This window comes from Falco rusticolus, chromosome 4, assembly GCF_015220075.1.
Source record: "Falco rusticolus isolate bFalRus1 chromosome 4, bFalRus1.pri, whole genome shotgun sequence".
Lineage (NCBI taxonomy): Eukaryota > Metazoa > Chordata > Aves > Falconiformes > Falconidae > Falco > Falco rusticolus.
This window is the reverse complement of record NC_051190.1, coordinates 2,364,997-2,378,001: the sequence shown is the minus strand read 5'-3', so window position 1 is coordinate 2,378,001 and position 13,005 is coordinate 2,364,997. Positions and strand designations below refer to the sequence as shown.

Below are 13,005 nucleotides of genomic sequence, written 5' to 3'. Positions count from 1 at the left end.
TTCTGCTCAGTGCATTCCTGGTAACCTTGCAAACTACTGTTTAATATTCCTGCAGTGTGTAGTTTTAAATATAAGTTTTAAAATAATACGTATCTGCATTTTTGTCAAAAATACTTTCAGTATAAAGCAAAGTTTCACTTTAAAGAAATTTCACTCTTATTACATTTTGAGCCCATTCATTTACAAGCCAATTTTCATCACACCTGATAAAACCTGCAGACTAACTCACTAGTAAACTCAACCGAACAGCATTTTTCTCCCATAATTATTTTTAATGCTTCTTACCTTTACAGAATAAGCCAGAGAAATAGTGACAGCAAGTGGAAGTCCCTCGGGAACAGCAACCACAAGTACAGTAACACCAATAATGAAGAATTTAACAAAATACTGAACATAGACAGGAGTGCACTCAGGCACCCACTGTTTCTTGTTGACCACAAATGTGTCAATGGCAAAATATAGTACCAAAATTATTACAGTGATTGCAGACATCACCAAACCTGAAAACAGAAATAATCAATTACTATAAAACAAAGCACAATTAAAATCATGTGCATTTAGAAATCTACACTTCAATTTGGTATGAAATTATTTTCTTAGGCTACATGACACTTTTCACCAGTACCAATGATGGTAAGTTTTACAATGTTGAAAAAACACTACTATAGTACATACACAGCCATACATTCCAGTGAATAAGGAAACACTGAAGTCTACAGAACAGCTGAATCATACTGCATTAATTTTTAAGCACCATCTTACTGCTGCCTTTAAAACTCCTCAGTCAGTCTAGTTCAACAGGAGTTCTGCTGTTGCCTAAGCTGTTTTTTTAATTTAGTACATTACTTTGCCTGGTACAATGTTTATTTGTCCTTTCAACCTCCACCTTTTACAAATTACTAGTCTATCCATATTCAAACACTCATCGTTCTTTTAAATAAGCTTATCTTAAGAGTCTTGGAAAGTCTCCTGTAGTTTATGTTGCTGTATGAAACATTTTAGAAAAGCCCTGCTGATGTGTTTTGCTGAATACAATGAGGCAATATACTGCAGAATCATCCACATAACAGTTTTTATCTGTTTTTCTTAAAAATGTGATAAATACTGGTGTTGCCAAGGTTTCCCTTTTCAAAGGGACATATGCAAACAGTGCGTATTTTTATGAGGAGAGGCTCAAAAGGGGTACAACACTGGCAGGATAGCACAAGAGACATTAACAAGTACTTCACAAAATTCACAAAAGATCCCAAGGTCTTAATATGCTCTCCCAATGACACAAACTTTGCTAAAATAGCACTTCTCCTCCTTGATTTGCGTATACAAATAAAAACTCCATTAGAACATCTCTTTTGCCTTGCTGTAACTGCTGCTCTGTGGCAGGTTTTTGTGAAGCAGTTAAACCTGCATTTCAGAATAAATTAATTTCTCTGTAATGAGATCATACAGGAGAATGCTGTGAGTTTCATGTCTTGACTGAAGTTTGAAAAATGGTACGCTGAAGGATGCTAGGTTGACAGGAAGCAGATGAGTCAGGGAGATCGCTACATGCCAGAGGATAAAGGAAAATCCATTAAAATATCGTACAGGCAAATACTCGTGACAATGCAAGACATCCCTGTAGATAGCCCAATGACAAACAAAAACCAAATGAGGCAATGATTAATTAATTCAATTCGTATTAATTGCCACATTATGGTTAGATTTCCCTATACAACTACGTCAAAAGTGACATTCACATGCCTGCCGAAATACCCAAGAGAGCAATAATCAGAAGGCAATGTAGAAAGGTACTTAATCTAAGAAATTAATGATCATAAGAAATGAAGTGGTTTTATATCAATGCATACTGTTGTACAACTAGCAACAAAGCAGAGAAGCTTGAGGAATATGAAACTGGGCAAAGCATGAAATTGGATATTAGAGATGACACCCACAGATCCAGAGTCATGCATTGCTCAGGCAAAGAGACAGAGGTGGCATCATGGGGTTATGTGACCAACTATGTGTAATGAACTTAAAAAGGAATGAGAGGGAATAGCAGAGATGAAAATCAAGACTGGTGAAGAAGTATAAATGAGATTGAACAGAGGTGAAGTTAGGAATTTGTTGTAGGGCCCTCAGCCAAGGATCTGGGTAGAGATCAGGGTCTCTAATACCACTAGAAAAATGAACCTAATGAACATTATGCCATTAGAAAGATTTTCACTTTCTACCTACGTGCTGGAGAAGAAGTGTTACTTATAAGAGTAGGGCCCAGATGGTACTGGATACAAGAGTCAACAGATGTGTCATGTTTGAGTAGAAGGCAGGAACATGGATATTAAGAGAGAACAGAATGATTTCAGAATCCGTAAGAGGGAAATACTGTGTGAATGATATTTTGATATGATATCAGAGACTCTGAAACTGTGTACTCAGAAGTTCTAAGGGGAGAGGAAATTAAATATGTAATTACTGCACTTGGGAATAATAACTATGAGAAAAGCTACATTTCATTGTAATTCAAATATTCAATGTAATTCAAGTTGCCCAAAGCTTCCAGTTTCTTGACAGTCAAAGCTAAGTTTTAAAAGAATAGAAGATCTTCAGCACCACACACTATCCTTAGAACAATATTACGATGACCTGTTTCTAAATACTATAGTAAAAAATGCCTACCTCTTTCAAGAATAATTTGCTTTAAGACCCTCTGTTGCTAGTATAACACACTGCTTACTTGGTCAGTTATCCAGTCATACCTGCTTTGCCTATCTGGACTGCCAGCTTGGTCAGCTTTCCCTGAAGAACAGATTTTTCTTTCTTGTGCATATTGGATTTCTTCTTGTCTTTGTCATCTCCTTCTCCCCCTTCTGCACTCTTCAGTGGCTGCATCTCCATGGCAGCAGCCCCATCCTGCTGCTTGGCTAATAAATGCAGAACAAAACCGTTACTCCAAAACCATTCTTCATTCTTTTTACCTTAGTGTTGATACTTACTGAATCCAACCAGCAAGACCCGTTGCAGGGGGCTGATTGCAACACAGGTGATTGTAACTACGTGCAGAATTACACTTCGCTCCCATGGCAGACAGATGCCCCTCTGAGACCCAGTGGGGTTCTGCAGGAGCACAGGTGTACCAGCATACCCACGTGCATATAGGCACCGTTTGTCAAGTACCATGAAACCCATTTATTTTTATTTATTTAACCAACAATGACAGCCTATATTATACACACATATATAACTTAATGTCTTGCAGATTACTTGGCAAGTAACAGCACATCAGTACTGCAGGATTTCCTAGAATAGCAGCTCTCAAATGCTTTGGCAAATAGTCTGTATTCCTCTAAATTTTGGTATGTCTTGTAGACTACAATGCCCCCTTATAATCATACTTTTAATGAAAACATTTTAAAGGTAATGTGGTTCCACAGGTGATCCATGCACCACTTCTCTTGACTGCATGGGCACCGCCGTGACCCGCGGACCACACTCTGCAAGCCACTATTCTAGATAATACCAGGCTTAAAAAGTTTCCTTAGCATTCAGTGTTCAAGTAACTTAACCATGTGCTGACGGTGATATCGTCATCGTTCTCCCATATAAAGCACACAAAATTTAAAGGCTAAACCATCCTTTCTGGAAAGAATGCTAATGCTGATGTAAGGAAACTATTTTAGTACCAAGGAGAAAGACATGTTTTTTAAAAGCAATGACATTCCAGTTTATATATGTGTATGTGTCTGTTTTGTATTGAACACAGGCATAAGTAAATTAAATAGAATGAGATGAAACAGCTTTGCTTTGACATTCGTGAACAGATTGTACAAAACCAAGCTTATTTGACCTGGAAATCTAATTTGTCTCTGTAACCTTAAAACTTATCCATTTAATATCATTCTGTTTAATATTTTTGTACCATTAACCACTGAGTTTATTCAGTTTCTGATCCAATACTTTTGCAATCTTTACTATTATCTGACAAGATAAAGTTAGAGTTTAATTTACTTATTTGGCACACCCTAAAGAAATCATGATAGCTGTGTCTCATATAACAAAAAGGGAACCATGACGTTGCTTCAACAAAAGCGAAATATTTGTTTCAACTTCTTTCTGAGATTGTACGTTACCTAAGACACTCCTAAGACCCTTACTCTTCCTGCTATTTATTCTCATATGTTTTTATATTGCTAAATAACTGCTTGGCTTTAAAGTTTCCTTTTGCTATTACTCTAAGCTCTCCCTGCAAAAGAAAATATGTCTGTACAACGCCATTAAACACCAAAAACGATGAGACATATCAAAAACAGGGCTGGAAATTCACTAACAATACATAACTTGCACAAAAAAAATGAATTCCAATGAGCTTTGTGACATGAAAGTATCATCTATAAATGGCTTATTAAAAATATTAATCTTCTCCTATCCTAAACATCTGATATATCAAAATGCTGTAATTTTTTTTTTTTTTTTTACAAAAAAACTCTTGGTAGGGTTTTTTTGGTGGGTTTGCTTGTTTGAGTTTTTTTAATGTTCTGTTTGAAAATAGGACAATTTTTACACACCAGCACAAATCACTAATTTTCATTTTATTTTTAAACAAAATTTATAACTACATGCTAAAAAAAAAAAATCCACAACCTCCTTAATATGAAAGAAGATTACCTTTGTTCTGGCTGTTCTCCATATTCCCATCCTGCATTTTGCCTATATGATGAAAAATTTCAACAGACAACAGACAGTAAACAATTTTCACCCAAGACAAAACACGAAAATGGGAATTTAAATAAAAAGGGCAGACAAAAGTAATGAGCATGTTGCAGATACTTATTTATGATCAGTAGCCATTGTTACACATTTAGTTAGAAGCATGGACAACTTAGCTGGACACATTCAAGGAACTGCAGTCAAGTTCAATGTTGTTACATGTAATATACTAAATATCAGCCCTTTTTTTTGAGCAAATTGCATGAATTAAGAGGGTGAAACTAATAAAGAGAATACAGAGGAAGTAAAATTTGAATAATATTCCTGAACTGAAATGTCAGAGAGCTGGGAATTAAAAAAACCCAGAGGTATAATTTTGGCACACACCAGTCTAGAGTATGGCTTTCCTACTGTTTTCCAGAATTAAAATCAGTATTTTATTAAATTAAGACAAAATAAGAATAATAAGGTTAATAAATATAAATAAATGAAGTTTAAATCAGATATGATTTAAAATCACATCTTTCTCACTTGCTTGTATTATTTAGCAAGTTAGTCCTGTAAATACAATTGTCAGGTGATCACTCTATGTTCAGATTTGTCCTGAAGATTTGCCAAGTGCATCTGTAGTTTCCAATTTATTACTTCAGCTACATATAGTCTTACCACACCAAAGTCCCAATTTGTATTGTTTTTTTCTTAAACTGAAAATGTGTAGGAAATAAAAATGGCAAAATACAATTTAGAGTGTACAAAACTGGTATTCAGAATAACCAGCAATTTTTTTCAAATGTATTCAGAATTTCTTGGTGGGATCCCTTAAAAATTTTCACAGTGATACATGAATTTATCTTATGGAAAAGACTACTTCAGTTTTATAAATATAAAATTCAGAATGGATGACATTCTCTTTTTGTAGTTATGTATAATGCACAATTAAAAAACAATGCTAAGGAAAATTAGAAGTTAAAACACCTTTACAGGAATTTTGACACATTGTAATAAGAAATGTATCATTAGAGTTACCTAAAAAATGTGATAGCAGTTAAGTCTTGCTCTTCTGACTTTCTGCAATAATACAGCTGGTACTGATGTGCACAATAAACCAGCAGAAATTATGCCTTAACATATGTATTAATTTTTTCACTCTATGCTGTGAATAAATAGTAGCAAAATGGAAAAGTTAAGACTAATTTCTCACGTATTTGTATTCACAGTAATTGGGAGATCACTAAAAACTTCCCTCTCCACAGAGCAAAAATGGCCCAATTGGTCACAAATGCATCACCATAAAATTTCACCCCATCCTAACAAGCAACAGGCACCGAGAAATTCAAAAGCACAGCATTCCATAAAGGCAAGGATGTCTGCTACATATAACCAACTTGGTACTCAGCTGGACTGCTGAAGTATGCTCAGGTAAACCACTCGGCATCAACCACCTATTTCTAACTCTATTCCCACCTTGGCTATAAAGACGTTTTAAAAGGCAGTATCTGTCTTCCAAAGACTTACATTTGCCATGAGACATGAATCTATGAACCTGAATAAAACCAAGTTAATTTTCATTGTGGAATTTCCTTAAATTTTTTTGCATACAGTGCACAGTTGAACTTGGTATCTGCCTAATGGCTGGCTTTCTTGGAATAGTTTTTAATAAAGTTAGTGGAAGACAGAAAACATCTCTAGAGATTCTGATTACTGTCTAGAGGATAAAGCCTTCCTTAAGAACTGGAAAGCATCGATTTAGAGCAGACAGTCTGCTCTACGTCCTGCACTATAGTTCCTTTCTCAGAATACAATTCAAAACCTTAAAGCGGTATAATTAAAGATTCTTCAACTTAAAAAAAACCCCAGCCCCTCAACAAAACAAACCCGAGCCCACGACTTTCATAACTGGCAAACAGAAAATACAGTTTATTCTATGTAAATCAAAGTAGTTAACTTTATGATTTTTATGATATATATTTGCTATTTAATAGGGGTATCATAATTGTCATAAATAATTACAGTAACAATTATTTTACCCTTGCTACCTAAAAATACCAGTACACAAAATGGACAGCCGTTAAAAACAATGTAAACATAGGTATTTAAGAAATACATTCTCAACCTCAGCAGCTAGTGCATTTTGGTTCTTGGGGGACGGCGGGGCAGGAGGAAGTCATCACAGCTACTTATATTCCAATTATTGGGATAGAATAACAAAGCATAGGTAATTTAGGTAATTTAGGTAAAGAAAAGAATGCTGTAAAGGATTTATATCCTCTTGTTCTAAATGATTTGAAGCCTACATTTGGCTATAAATTATGAACAAAGAAAGAAATTAAGACAGAAATTCAGATGATCGAATCATTACTGCTGAGAGATCCTTTCTCCTTCCATTTAGCGGGAGCACCAGAATTACCAGTCCATCTTTCTGACCTTTCTGCATTGTTTAGAAACATTAAAAGAGGATGACTATATACTAATATTTTGGTAATATTTTTGTATATAATTCTTAAAAATGTATTTTATATAATTTTGCAGATCTTTTCTTTTTGGAATAAAGTAAAAGGAACAGTGTTTGGGCACTGAAATCTGGAAGAATTAATCTATTTATAGCACTTTTCTAAGCCAGGATGAAGAAGGATTAGAAAAGCATACAGAGCCTGCTAATATGACTTGTATTCTGCAGGTGCTTTGAGGTTTTGAATTTGGACATAAAATGTTTTGCATGTTGTCTTTGTCTTACTGAAACTTCTGTCTTCTGGAATTGTACCCATGGCACCATTACAGCCAGAGTTCTAACTCCAAAAGACCCTTACTTCTCCAAATAAACTTTTGAAGACAAGACTCCCCTTTACCTCCCCCAGCCCTTTTTGAAGAGTCAATGAGACACAGCAACAAAGAGCTATTGCTGGCATTAGAAATTATTTCTACATTGGAGGAACTGCTTGGAACAAGCGGAAGAAACTAACCAAGGTATATTCTCATGTGCTGTGATGGTGCAAAAAATACAAAATGCCCTACTGATTTTCTGAAATGTCTCATCTTGCAACAGAAATGTGTTATAGCCCTCTTCATGCCAAGTCAGTTATATCCTGCAGCTTTTCAGAACAGATGCACATTTCAAATCTATGTATAGGGGAGAAAGTGACGTCAATCATATCTGAAGTTAATCATTAGGAATTCTTTCATGCAGTGTGATATCAGAGCCAATGCATTAGTAAAACACAGGTTAATTACAAAAGAATAAATCTGATTCCACTGTATCAAATAGATAGTTTTAGATAATTCTTCTACCTACTCACTAAATAAATTCACTTAAAACTCAGAAAATACTTTAAAATATATTAAAACCACAAACTGCATTGCAAGAATTGAACAACAGTGTTACATATGCCAGAACTGACAGAATTAACAGTTTTCTGAGTCTGATACAGTATTTCTGTATTTTTAAGTAACAAATCAAATTCTCTTAGTACCAAATGCCAAACCCAACACCTCCCAACAACAACCCAAAATGGAAATCCTGATTTCAGAATGGGGTAGTGCTCTACTGGACAATGATAAGCACTCCTTTCTCTAAGGAAATCAAATCTGGGGGAAACAAGCTGTAAAGAGTGATTGCGGCTTCCTATATTTTCTTTTGAGAAATTTACCTTTTCTAAGTAAAATACTTCAAAATTACATAAATTTCATGAACGAATTCCTACCTTTCTGTAAAATTTTCTGATCTGCTTATAACCTGAACTTGTAACCTTTCAGAAACTGAACACACAGTCTATATTTTTAACAAAGAGACTATTAAATAATCACATATTTTAATCTCAACTACTAGAACCCAACAGAATTTATAATAGTTCCTTCCATACAGCAGATAACAAACAGGCTGTGTCACAAACCTATATGAATTTATCAGTATAAGCTCACTGACTGAAAACAAAATACATCTTTTTGTGTCAACTGTGTATCGACAACTAAGACAGTAAAAACATTTTATCTGAAATGGTAATGGGCTGATTTTCAAGTAGCAATAGCATTTCCTGAGCTAAGTACTTATTCAAGTACATAATATTTTTTTTTTTCTTATGTGAAGGTATTTTCTACACAGAGGCATTAGACTTTAGGTAAAAAGGCTTGTTTCCATTCACATCTCAGGGAGAATTTCCAGGCAGCGTTGGAAAAGATCGTTTCATCCAGATGGAAAAAAAATCTATAGGAACTTGGTCTCCTTGCTTTAGAACTTATTTTCTTCCTTCTCTTCTACCCTCCAAAATGTATCTATATTTTGAGTATTCTTTAACTCATCACCACTGCTAACTAGAAAAATGTAGAGTATAAACAGAAATCAGACCTTGGCAATTTCCCAGACAATTTCAAAGCACTCTGACCTAACTCTACTTGCCAAGTCTTGGTTCTCCTCCGAACACAATGTCAGATAAGTTGAACTGTGGAAAGTACCTCCTGCTCATGTTGATCAAAGCTCTGCAGAATTCATTAACCTGCCTCACCTCGGAACAGTTAAAAGCCAAATCATATCCAGCTGCACAAAACCGCTGACTTCTACACTGTGTGCACTGAAGAGAACTGAGTAGGTATCTCTCCACTCCAAGACAAACAGGGACAGTAACTATTGTTCCTGGTGGGAGAGATGATGATAGAAAATCACATACTTAAGACACTGATTTATTATCCCTTGGAACTCAATTTCCCTATTGACTTCAGGCACTAAGACCAAGCTAAACAGGTATTTACCAGGCAACCAAAACTCACTAACAGAGAGATGAGGTTAAAACAACTTAGGACTCATTTCTGCATCTTGCCAAGTGGTGGTTTTCATCCATCAAAACACTTAAGCAGATGCTTAACTTGGTACTCTGCAACGCGCAAGACTGAGCATAGAGTGTAATATTGCAGTCTCTAGCGGGACTGAAGGAGGGTATCTGGTTAGACTTTGTTGTATGCGTACATTTGTTTTACACACAACAGGGTAGAATTGTAGAGCATAAAGAACAGAGAATGAAATATTCGTCACTAATTTTCTGGTTCTTGGTCTCTAAGGAATCTGAAATTGGGGTGCTGGAACCATGATGATATAGGTTCCTGTCATGCAGTGAGATGTAGGGCACTGTAAATCCTAGTGTTCTTACAAACCTGGGATGTGCAGGAGTAAAGTTTTACATCTGGTTAGATGGGTTTTTTAAAAAATTATAATAAAATTATTTTAAAATAAACTCAAAGATTTCCTAAGTCATTGTTTTGAATAAGATATTGCATTAGTAAATCTTAGTACTTGTTTAGTACTTGATACTGCTATGTCAGAAACTCGTTTCACATGCATAATGCAACGACTACTGACCTGCATGGAAAAAAATGCCTTTGACCAACCCAATGAAAAGAAGAATTACTTTTGCCAGTATATACTGGTGCTGTAAAAGAGAGAAAGGTCTCTATGGCAAATAAAAACTTATGTATCTGATTATCAGAAAAATCCAGCTGCTGCCTAGACTAATGCTGACCCATCCCATTTAATACTGGAATGAGACTATTAGAAAAGATACTGAAATATCTGCATGCTAAGAAGTGGGGTCAAGAATCTGTACTAGGAGGCGGTCAAAATTGACTACAGTAAATTTTTTTTCTTTCCTTTTTGTAAATACAGGCAGGCTCATTAGATGATCATTATCTAAGAACATACACAAATATCCACAAGCATAACTTTTCAGTCAGTCTCTTCGAAAAAAGATGCTCAAAGCAGCAAAAGTTATTCCCAATGCTTTGTTATTTGAAAGCGAGCCAGATTCCTGATCCCAGCACTATTTCTCAGAACTGCATGAAGACTACATGAATACTTATGAGTGCCGCATCGGAAGAAAAGAAGATATATCAATTTATCATGCTGTTGCTCTTCAGACCTATGCTAACAAAAGTGTAAAGAGATCTGTAATGAAGCTTCACATAAAGGTGACTCAAAAGTTCTGAAACTAGCCTTACGTAACTGTTCCTTTTAATTCCAGATTTAATTAATATCAAATAGATCATAATTCCTACTTCTTCTCCCATGTTTAATTCTGTGTGAATAAAGTCATTCAGTTGCAGCATCTTTGTGGCATCTCTTATAAGCTACTATAGAGTTCATGGAGTAGGATCTCTCAGAGGGTAATCACATGCACATACACACCTGTGCAGTTCATAAAAGGAAGAGGGAATCTTACAGAGTCAGGAGAGGTATCTATCAAATAAAACGAGCTAGGTGTTCTTGACGTACCATTGACTAAGCTGGCATTTGCATTACCAGTGGCATTTGCACCTGTTGCACCATCTGTAGCTGAAGGAGTGTGGGAGGAGGGATGGGAAGAATCTACTGAGCAATAATGGATAAAAAAACAATAAATAATAATAATAATAATAATAATAATAATAGCAACAACATGAACAAATGCACATGACAAAACAAACCAAAAAAAGTAATTATGGAACACTATGGCTTTGTTGTCTCCAAAATCAATCTGTTTTAAATTAATTCACGTAACTTTTGAAAACAAAATGTCATTACAAAAGTGTTACAAAGGAAGACAAAAACTCATACGTGGAACAATAATAATTATAATAAATAAATATGAAAGACACTTAATAAAGTTAACAGAGTTGGTGAGAACTGACTCTTCAGAGTCATTGCTTTGACCTTCTACGTGTAATTTATTTTACTTTAGTATGTTATGTAAATATTAAAATGGTTGAAATACTTCCCTTGAATTAATGAATTTACACAATGCATGGATAATTTTAAAATACGCAGCATAATACACAGTATATACAACATTACATATTTTGTACTTTATGTAATGTTGCATATTATAATGTATTATTGCTGATATATCCCAGTTTAACCCGGGCTCAGTCTATATCCAGCCATAACCTAGTTAATATGTACGTCAATCTGAGTAGAAACGTTAAACTTTTCAGTATTACATGTGGAAGTGACATATATAGTCCTGAGCAGAATAATGAGTTATTTTAAATCCAAATAATAGGCATTACATAACTGTATGTTTTGTGGTGAAATTAAAAAAGTATCAGAAGAGAAAATCCTGGTTTTGTTTTCAGCAATTATCGGCATATTAGAAAACTTGGTCAAGAAAGCTTTCCTAATGGGAAGGTGAGAAACTCAGAGATGGGTTTTTGGGGTTTTTTTTTTTTAATACTAGAGTTCAGGTTTGTTTTGTTTCTGTTGGTTAAATGTTCACAACAGAACACAGAAGTCCTATAATGAATGAATCATAATCGAGACTCTTCAGCTTCTTCAGTATTGACCCATAGTGACTGTTTTGCACTGTACTAGTTTGTTACTCCAGAAAAGTAGTCTTGTTTTATTTACTAATGGTAAATTGGGAAAAGAAAATAAACAGGATACAGGATTTTAAAACACACCCTATGTGTCTACATTCATGAAAAATTCAATTGCAGATTTGATTACTGTGATGGTAATAACTTAAACTGGTTTGGTTACACATGTTTATTTTTTATTCCATTTGGATACTCATACTATCCAGCACAGCATGAACGGCTAACAGAAAATCATGCATTCCAACATCTAGTATATCGACATTTATTTCTGGAGAATAACTGATTATTCAAGCTTAAAATTAAGATTTGCAACACCAACAATGCGTGCACACTTAAAGACTGCCATGAACAATCCTGTTGATTTTAAATTATTCTTTAATTTAACTGGACTGATTTAAAGACAATTATTTGAATCATTAGTTCAACCCTGATTTGCACCAAAGCTTGCCGGCTAAAAGCCTCATCCTTTCATTTGATGCGGTACAGTTCTTACTCTACCTGGAAGCTGATGTCCATCCTCCTGTTTCACACCTGTATGATGATTTTTACAGAACGTTAATGAATGATAAAAGCATACACCCACATAAGACTTGAAAAAACCATTTATGATTGGCAGGATTTCAGCAAATTGCGGGTTTGTATACGAGAGGACGGTATTTGAGCTTGGGCCTCAGTTGCAACCAGCTCTGCCCAGGTGCTCCTCCATGGTGGCACAAAGTTGCTAGCAACACTGGAAAATGTGAAGGAATTTTCTTGGTATTGTAGCTATATCCAGTTAGATTCAGTGTCTGCATAAAAAGTTCTCCCATGCTTCTGTAAGGATCTCTGTCTCTGGTAGGAGGTTACAACCGCAGTGCGGTGCATCACTCTGCTAGCTCCAATTTCTCTGTCCCTGTCTTTCAAGGCTATCCACAAGGAAACTGGGATCACCAGTGCCCTGACCAAGACAATCCACAGAGGGGGCCAACCCAGTTAAACCGAGGGCCT

The 13,005-nt window shown here is 35.3% G+C and overlaps 1 protein-coding gene across 7 annotated transcripts in view; it reads right to left on the bottom strand.

Moving 5' to 3' along the window:
* The window catches only part of ATP2B2 (ATPase plasma membrane Ca2+ transporting 2), a 432,242-nt gene that overhangs the window by 81,230 nt on the left and 338,007 nt on the right, over positions 1-13,005 (bottom strand). For 4 of the 7 annotated variants that reach the window (XR_005103974.1, XR_005103975.1, XM_037385876.1 and 1 more), the window contains exons 9-12: positions 10,940-11,035; positions 4,645-4,686; positions 2,739-2,903; positions 286-500 (exon numbers count right to left, since the gene is read on the bottom strand). Coding sequence is in view for 5 of the 7 variants with exons in the window: in XM_037385876.1 (XP_037241773.1) it covers positions 286-500; positions 2,739-2,903; positions 4,645-4,686; positions 10,940-11,035 (518 nt within the window). In the remaining 2 variants the exon portion in view is untranslated. The remainder of the gene's footprint in view (positions 1-285; positions 501-2,738; positions 2,904-4,644; positions 4,687-10,939; positions 11,036-13,005) is intronic. The other 3 variants (XM_037385878.1, XM_037385879.1, XM_037385881.1) reach the window with 3 other exon arrangements.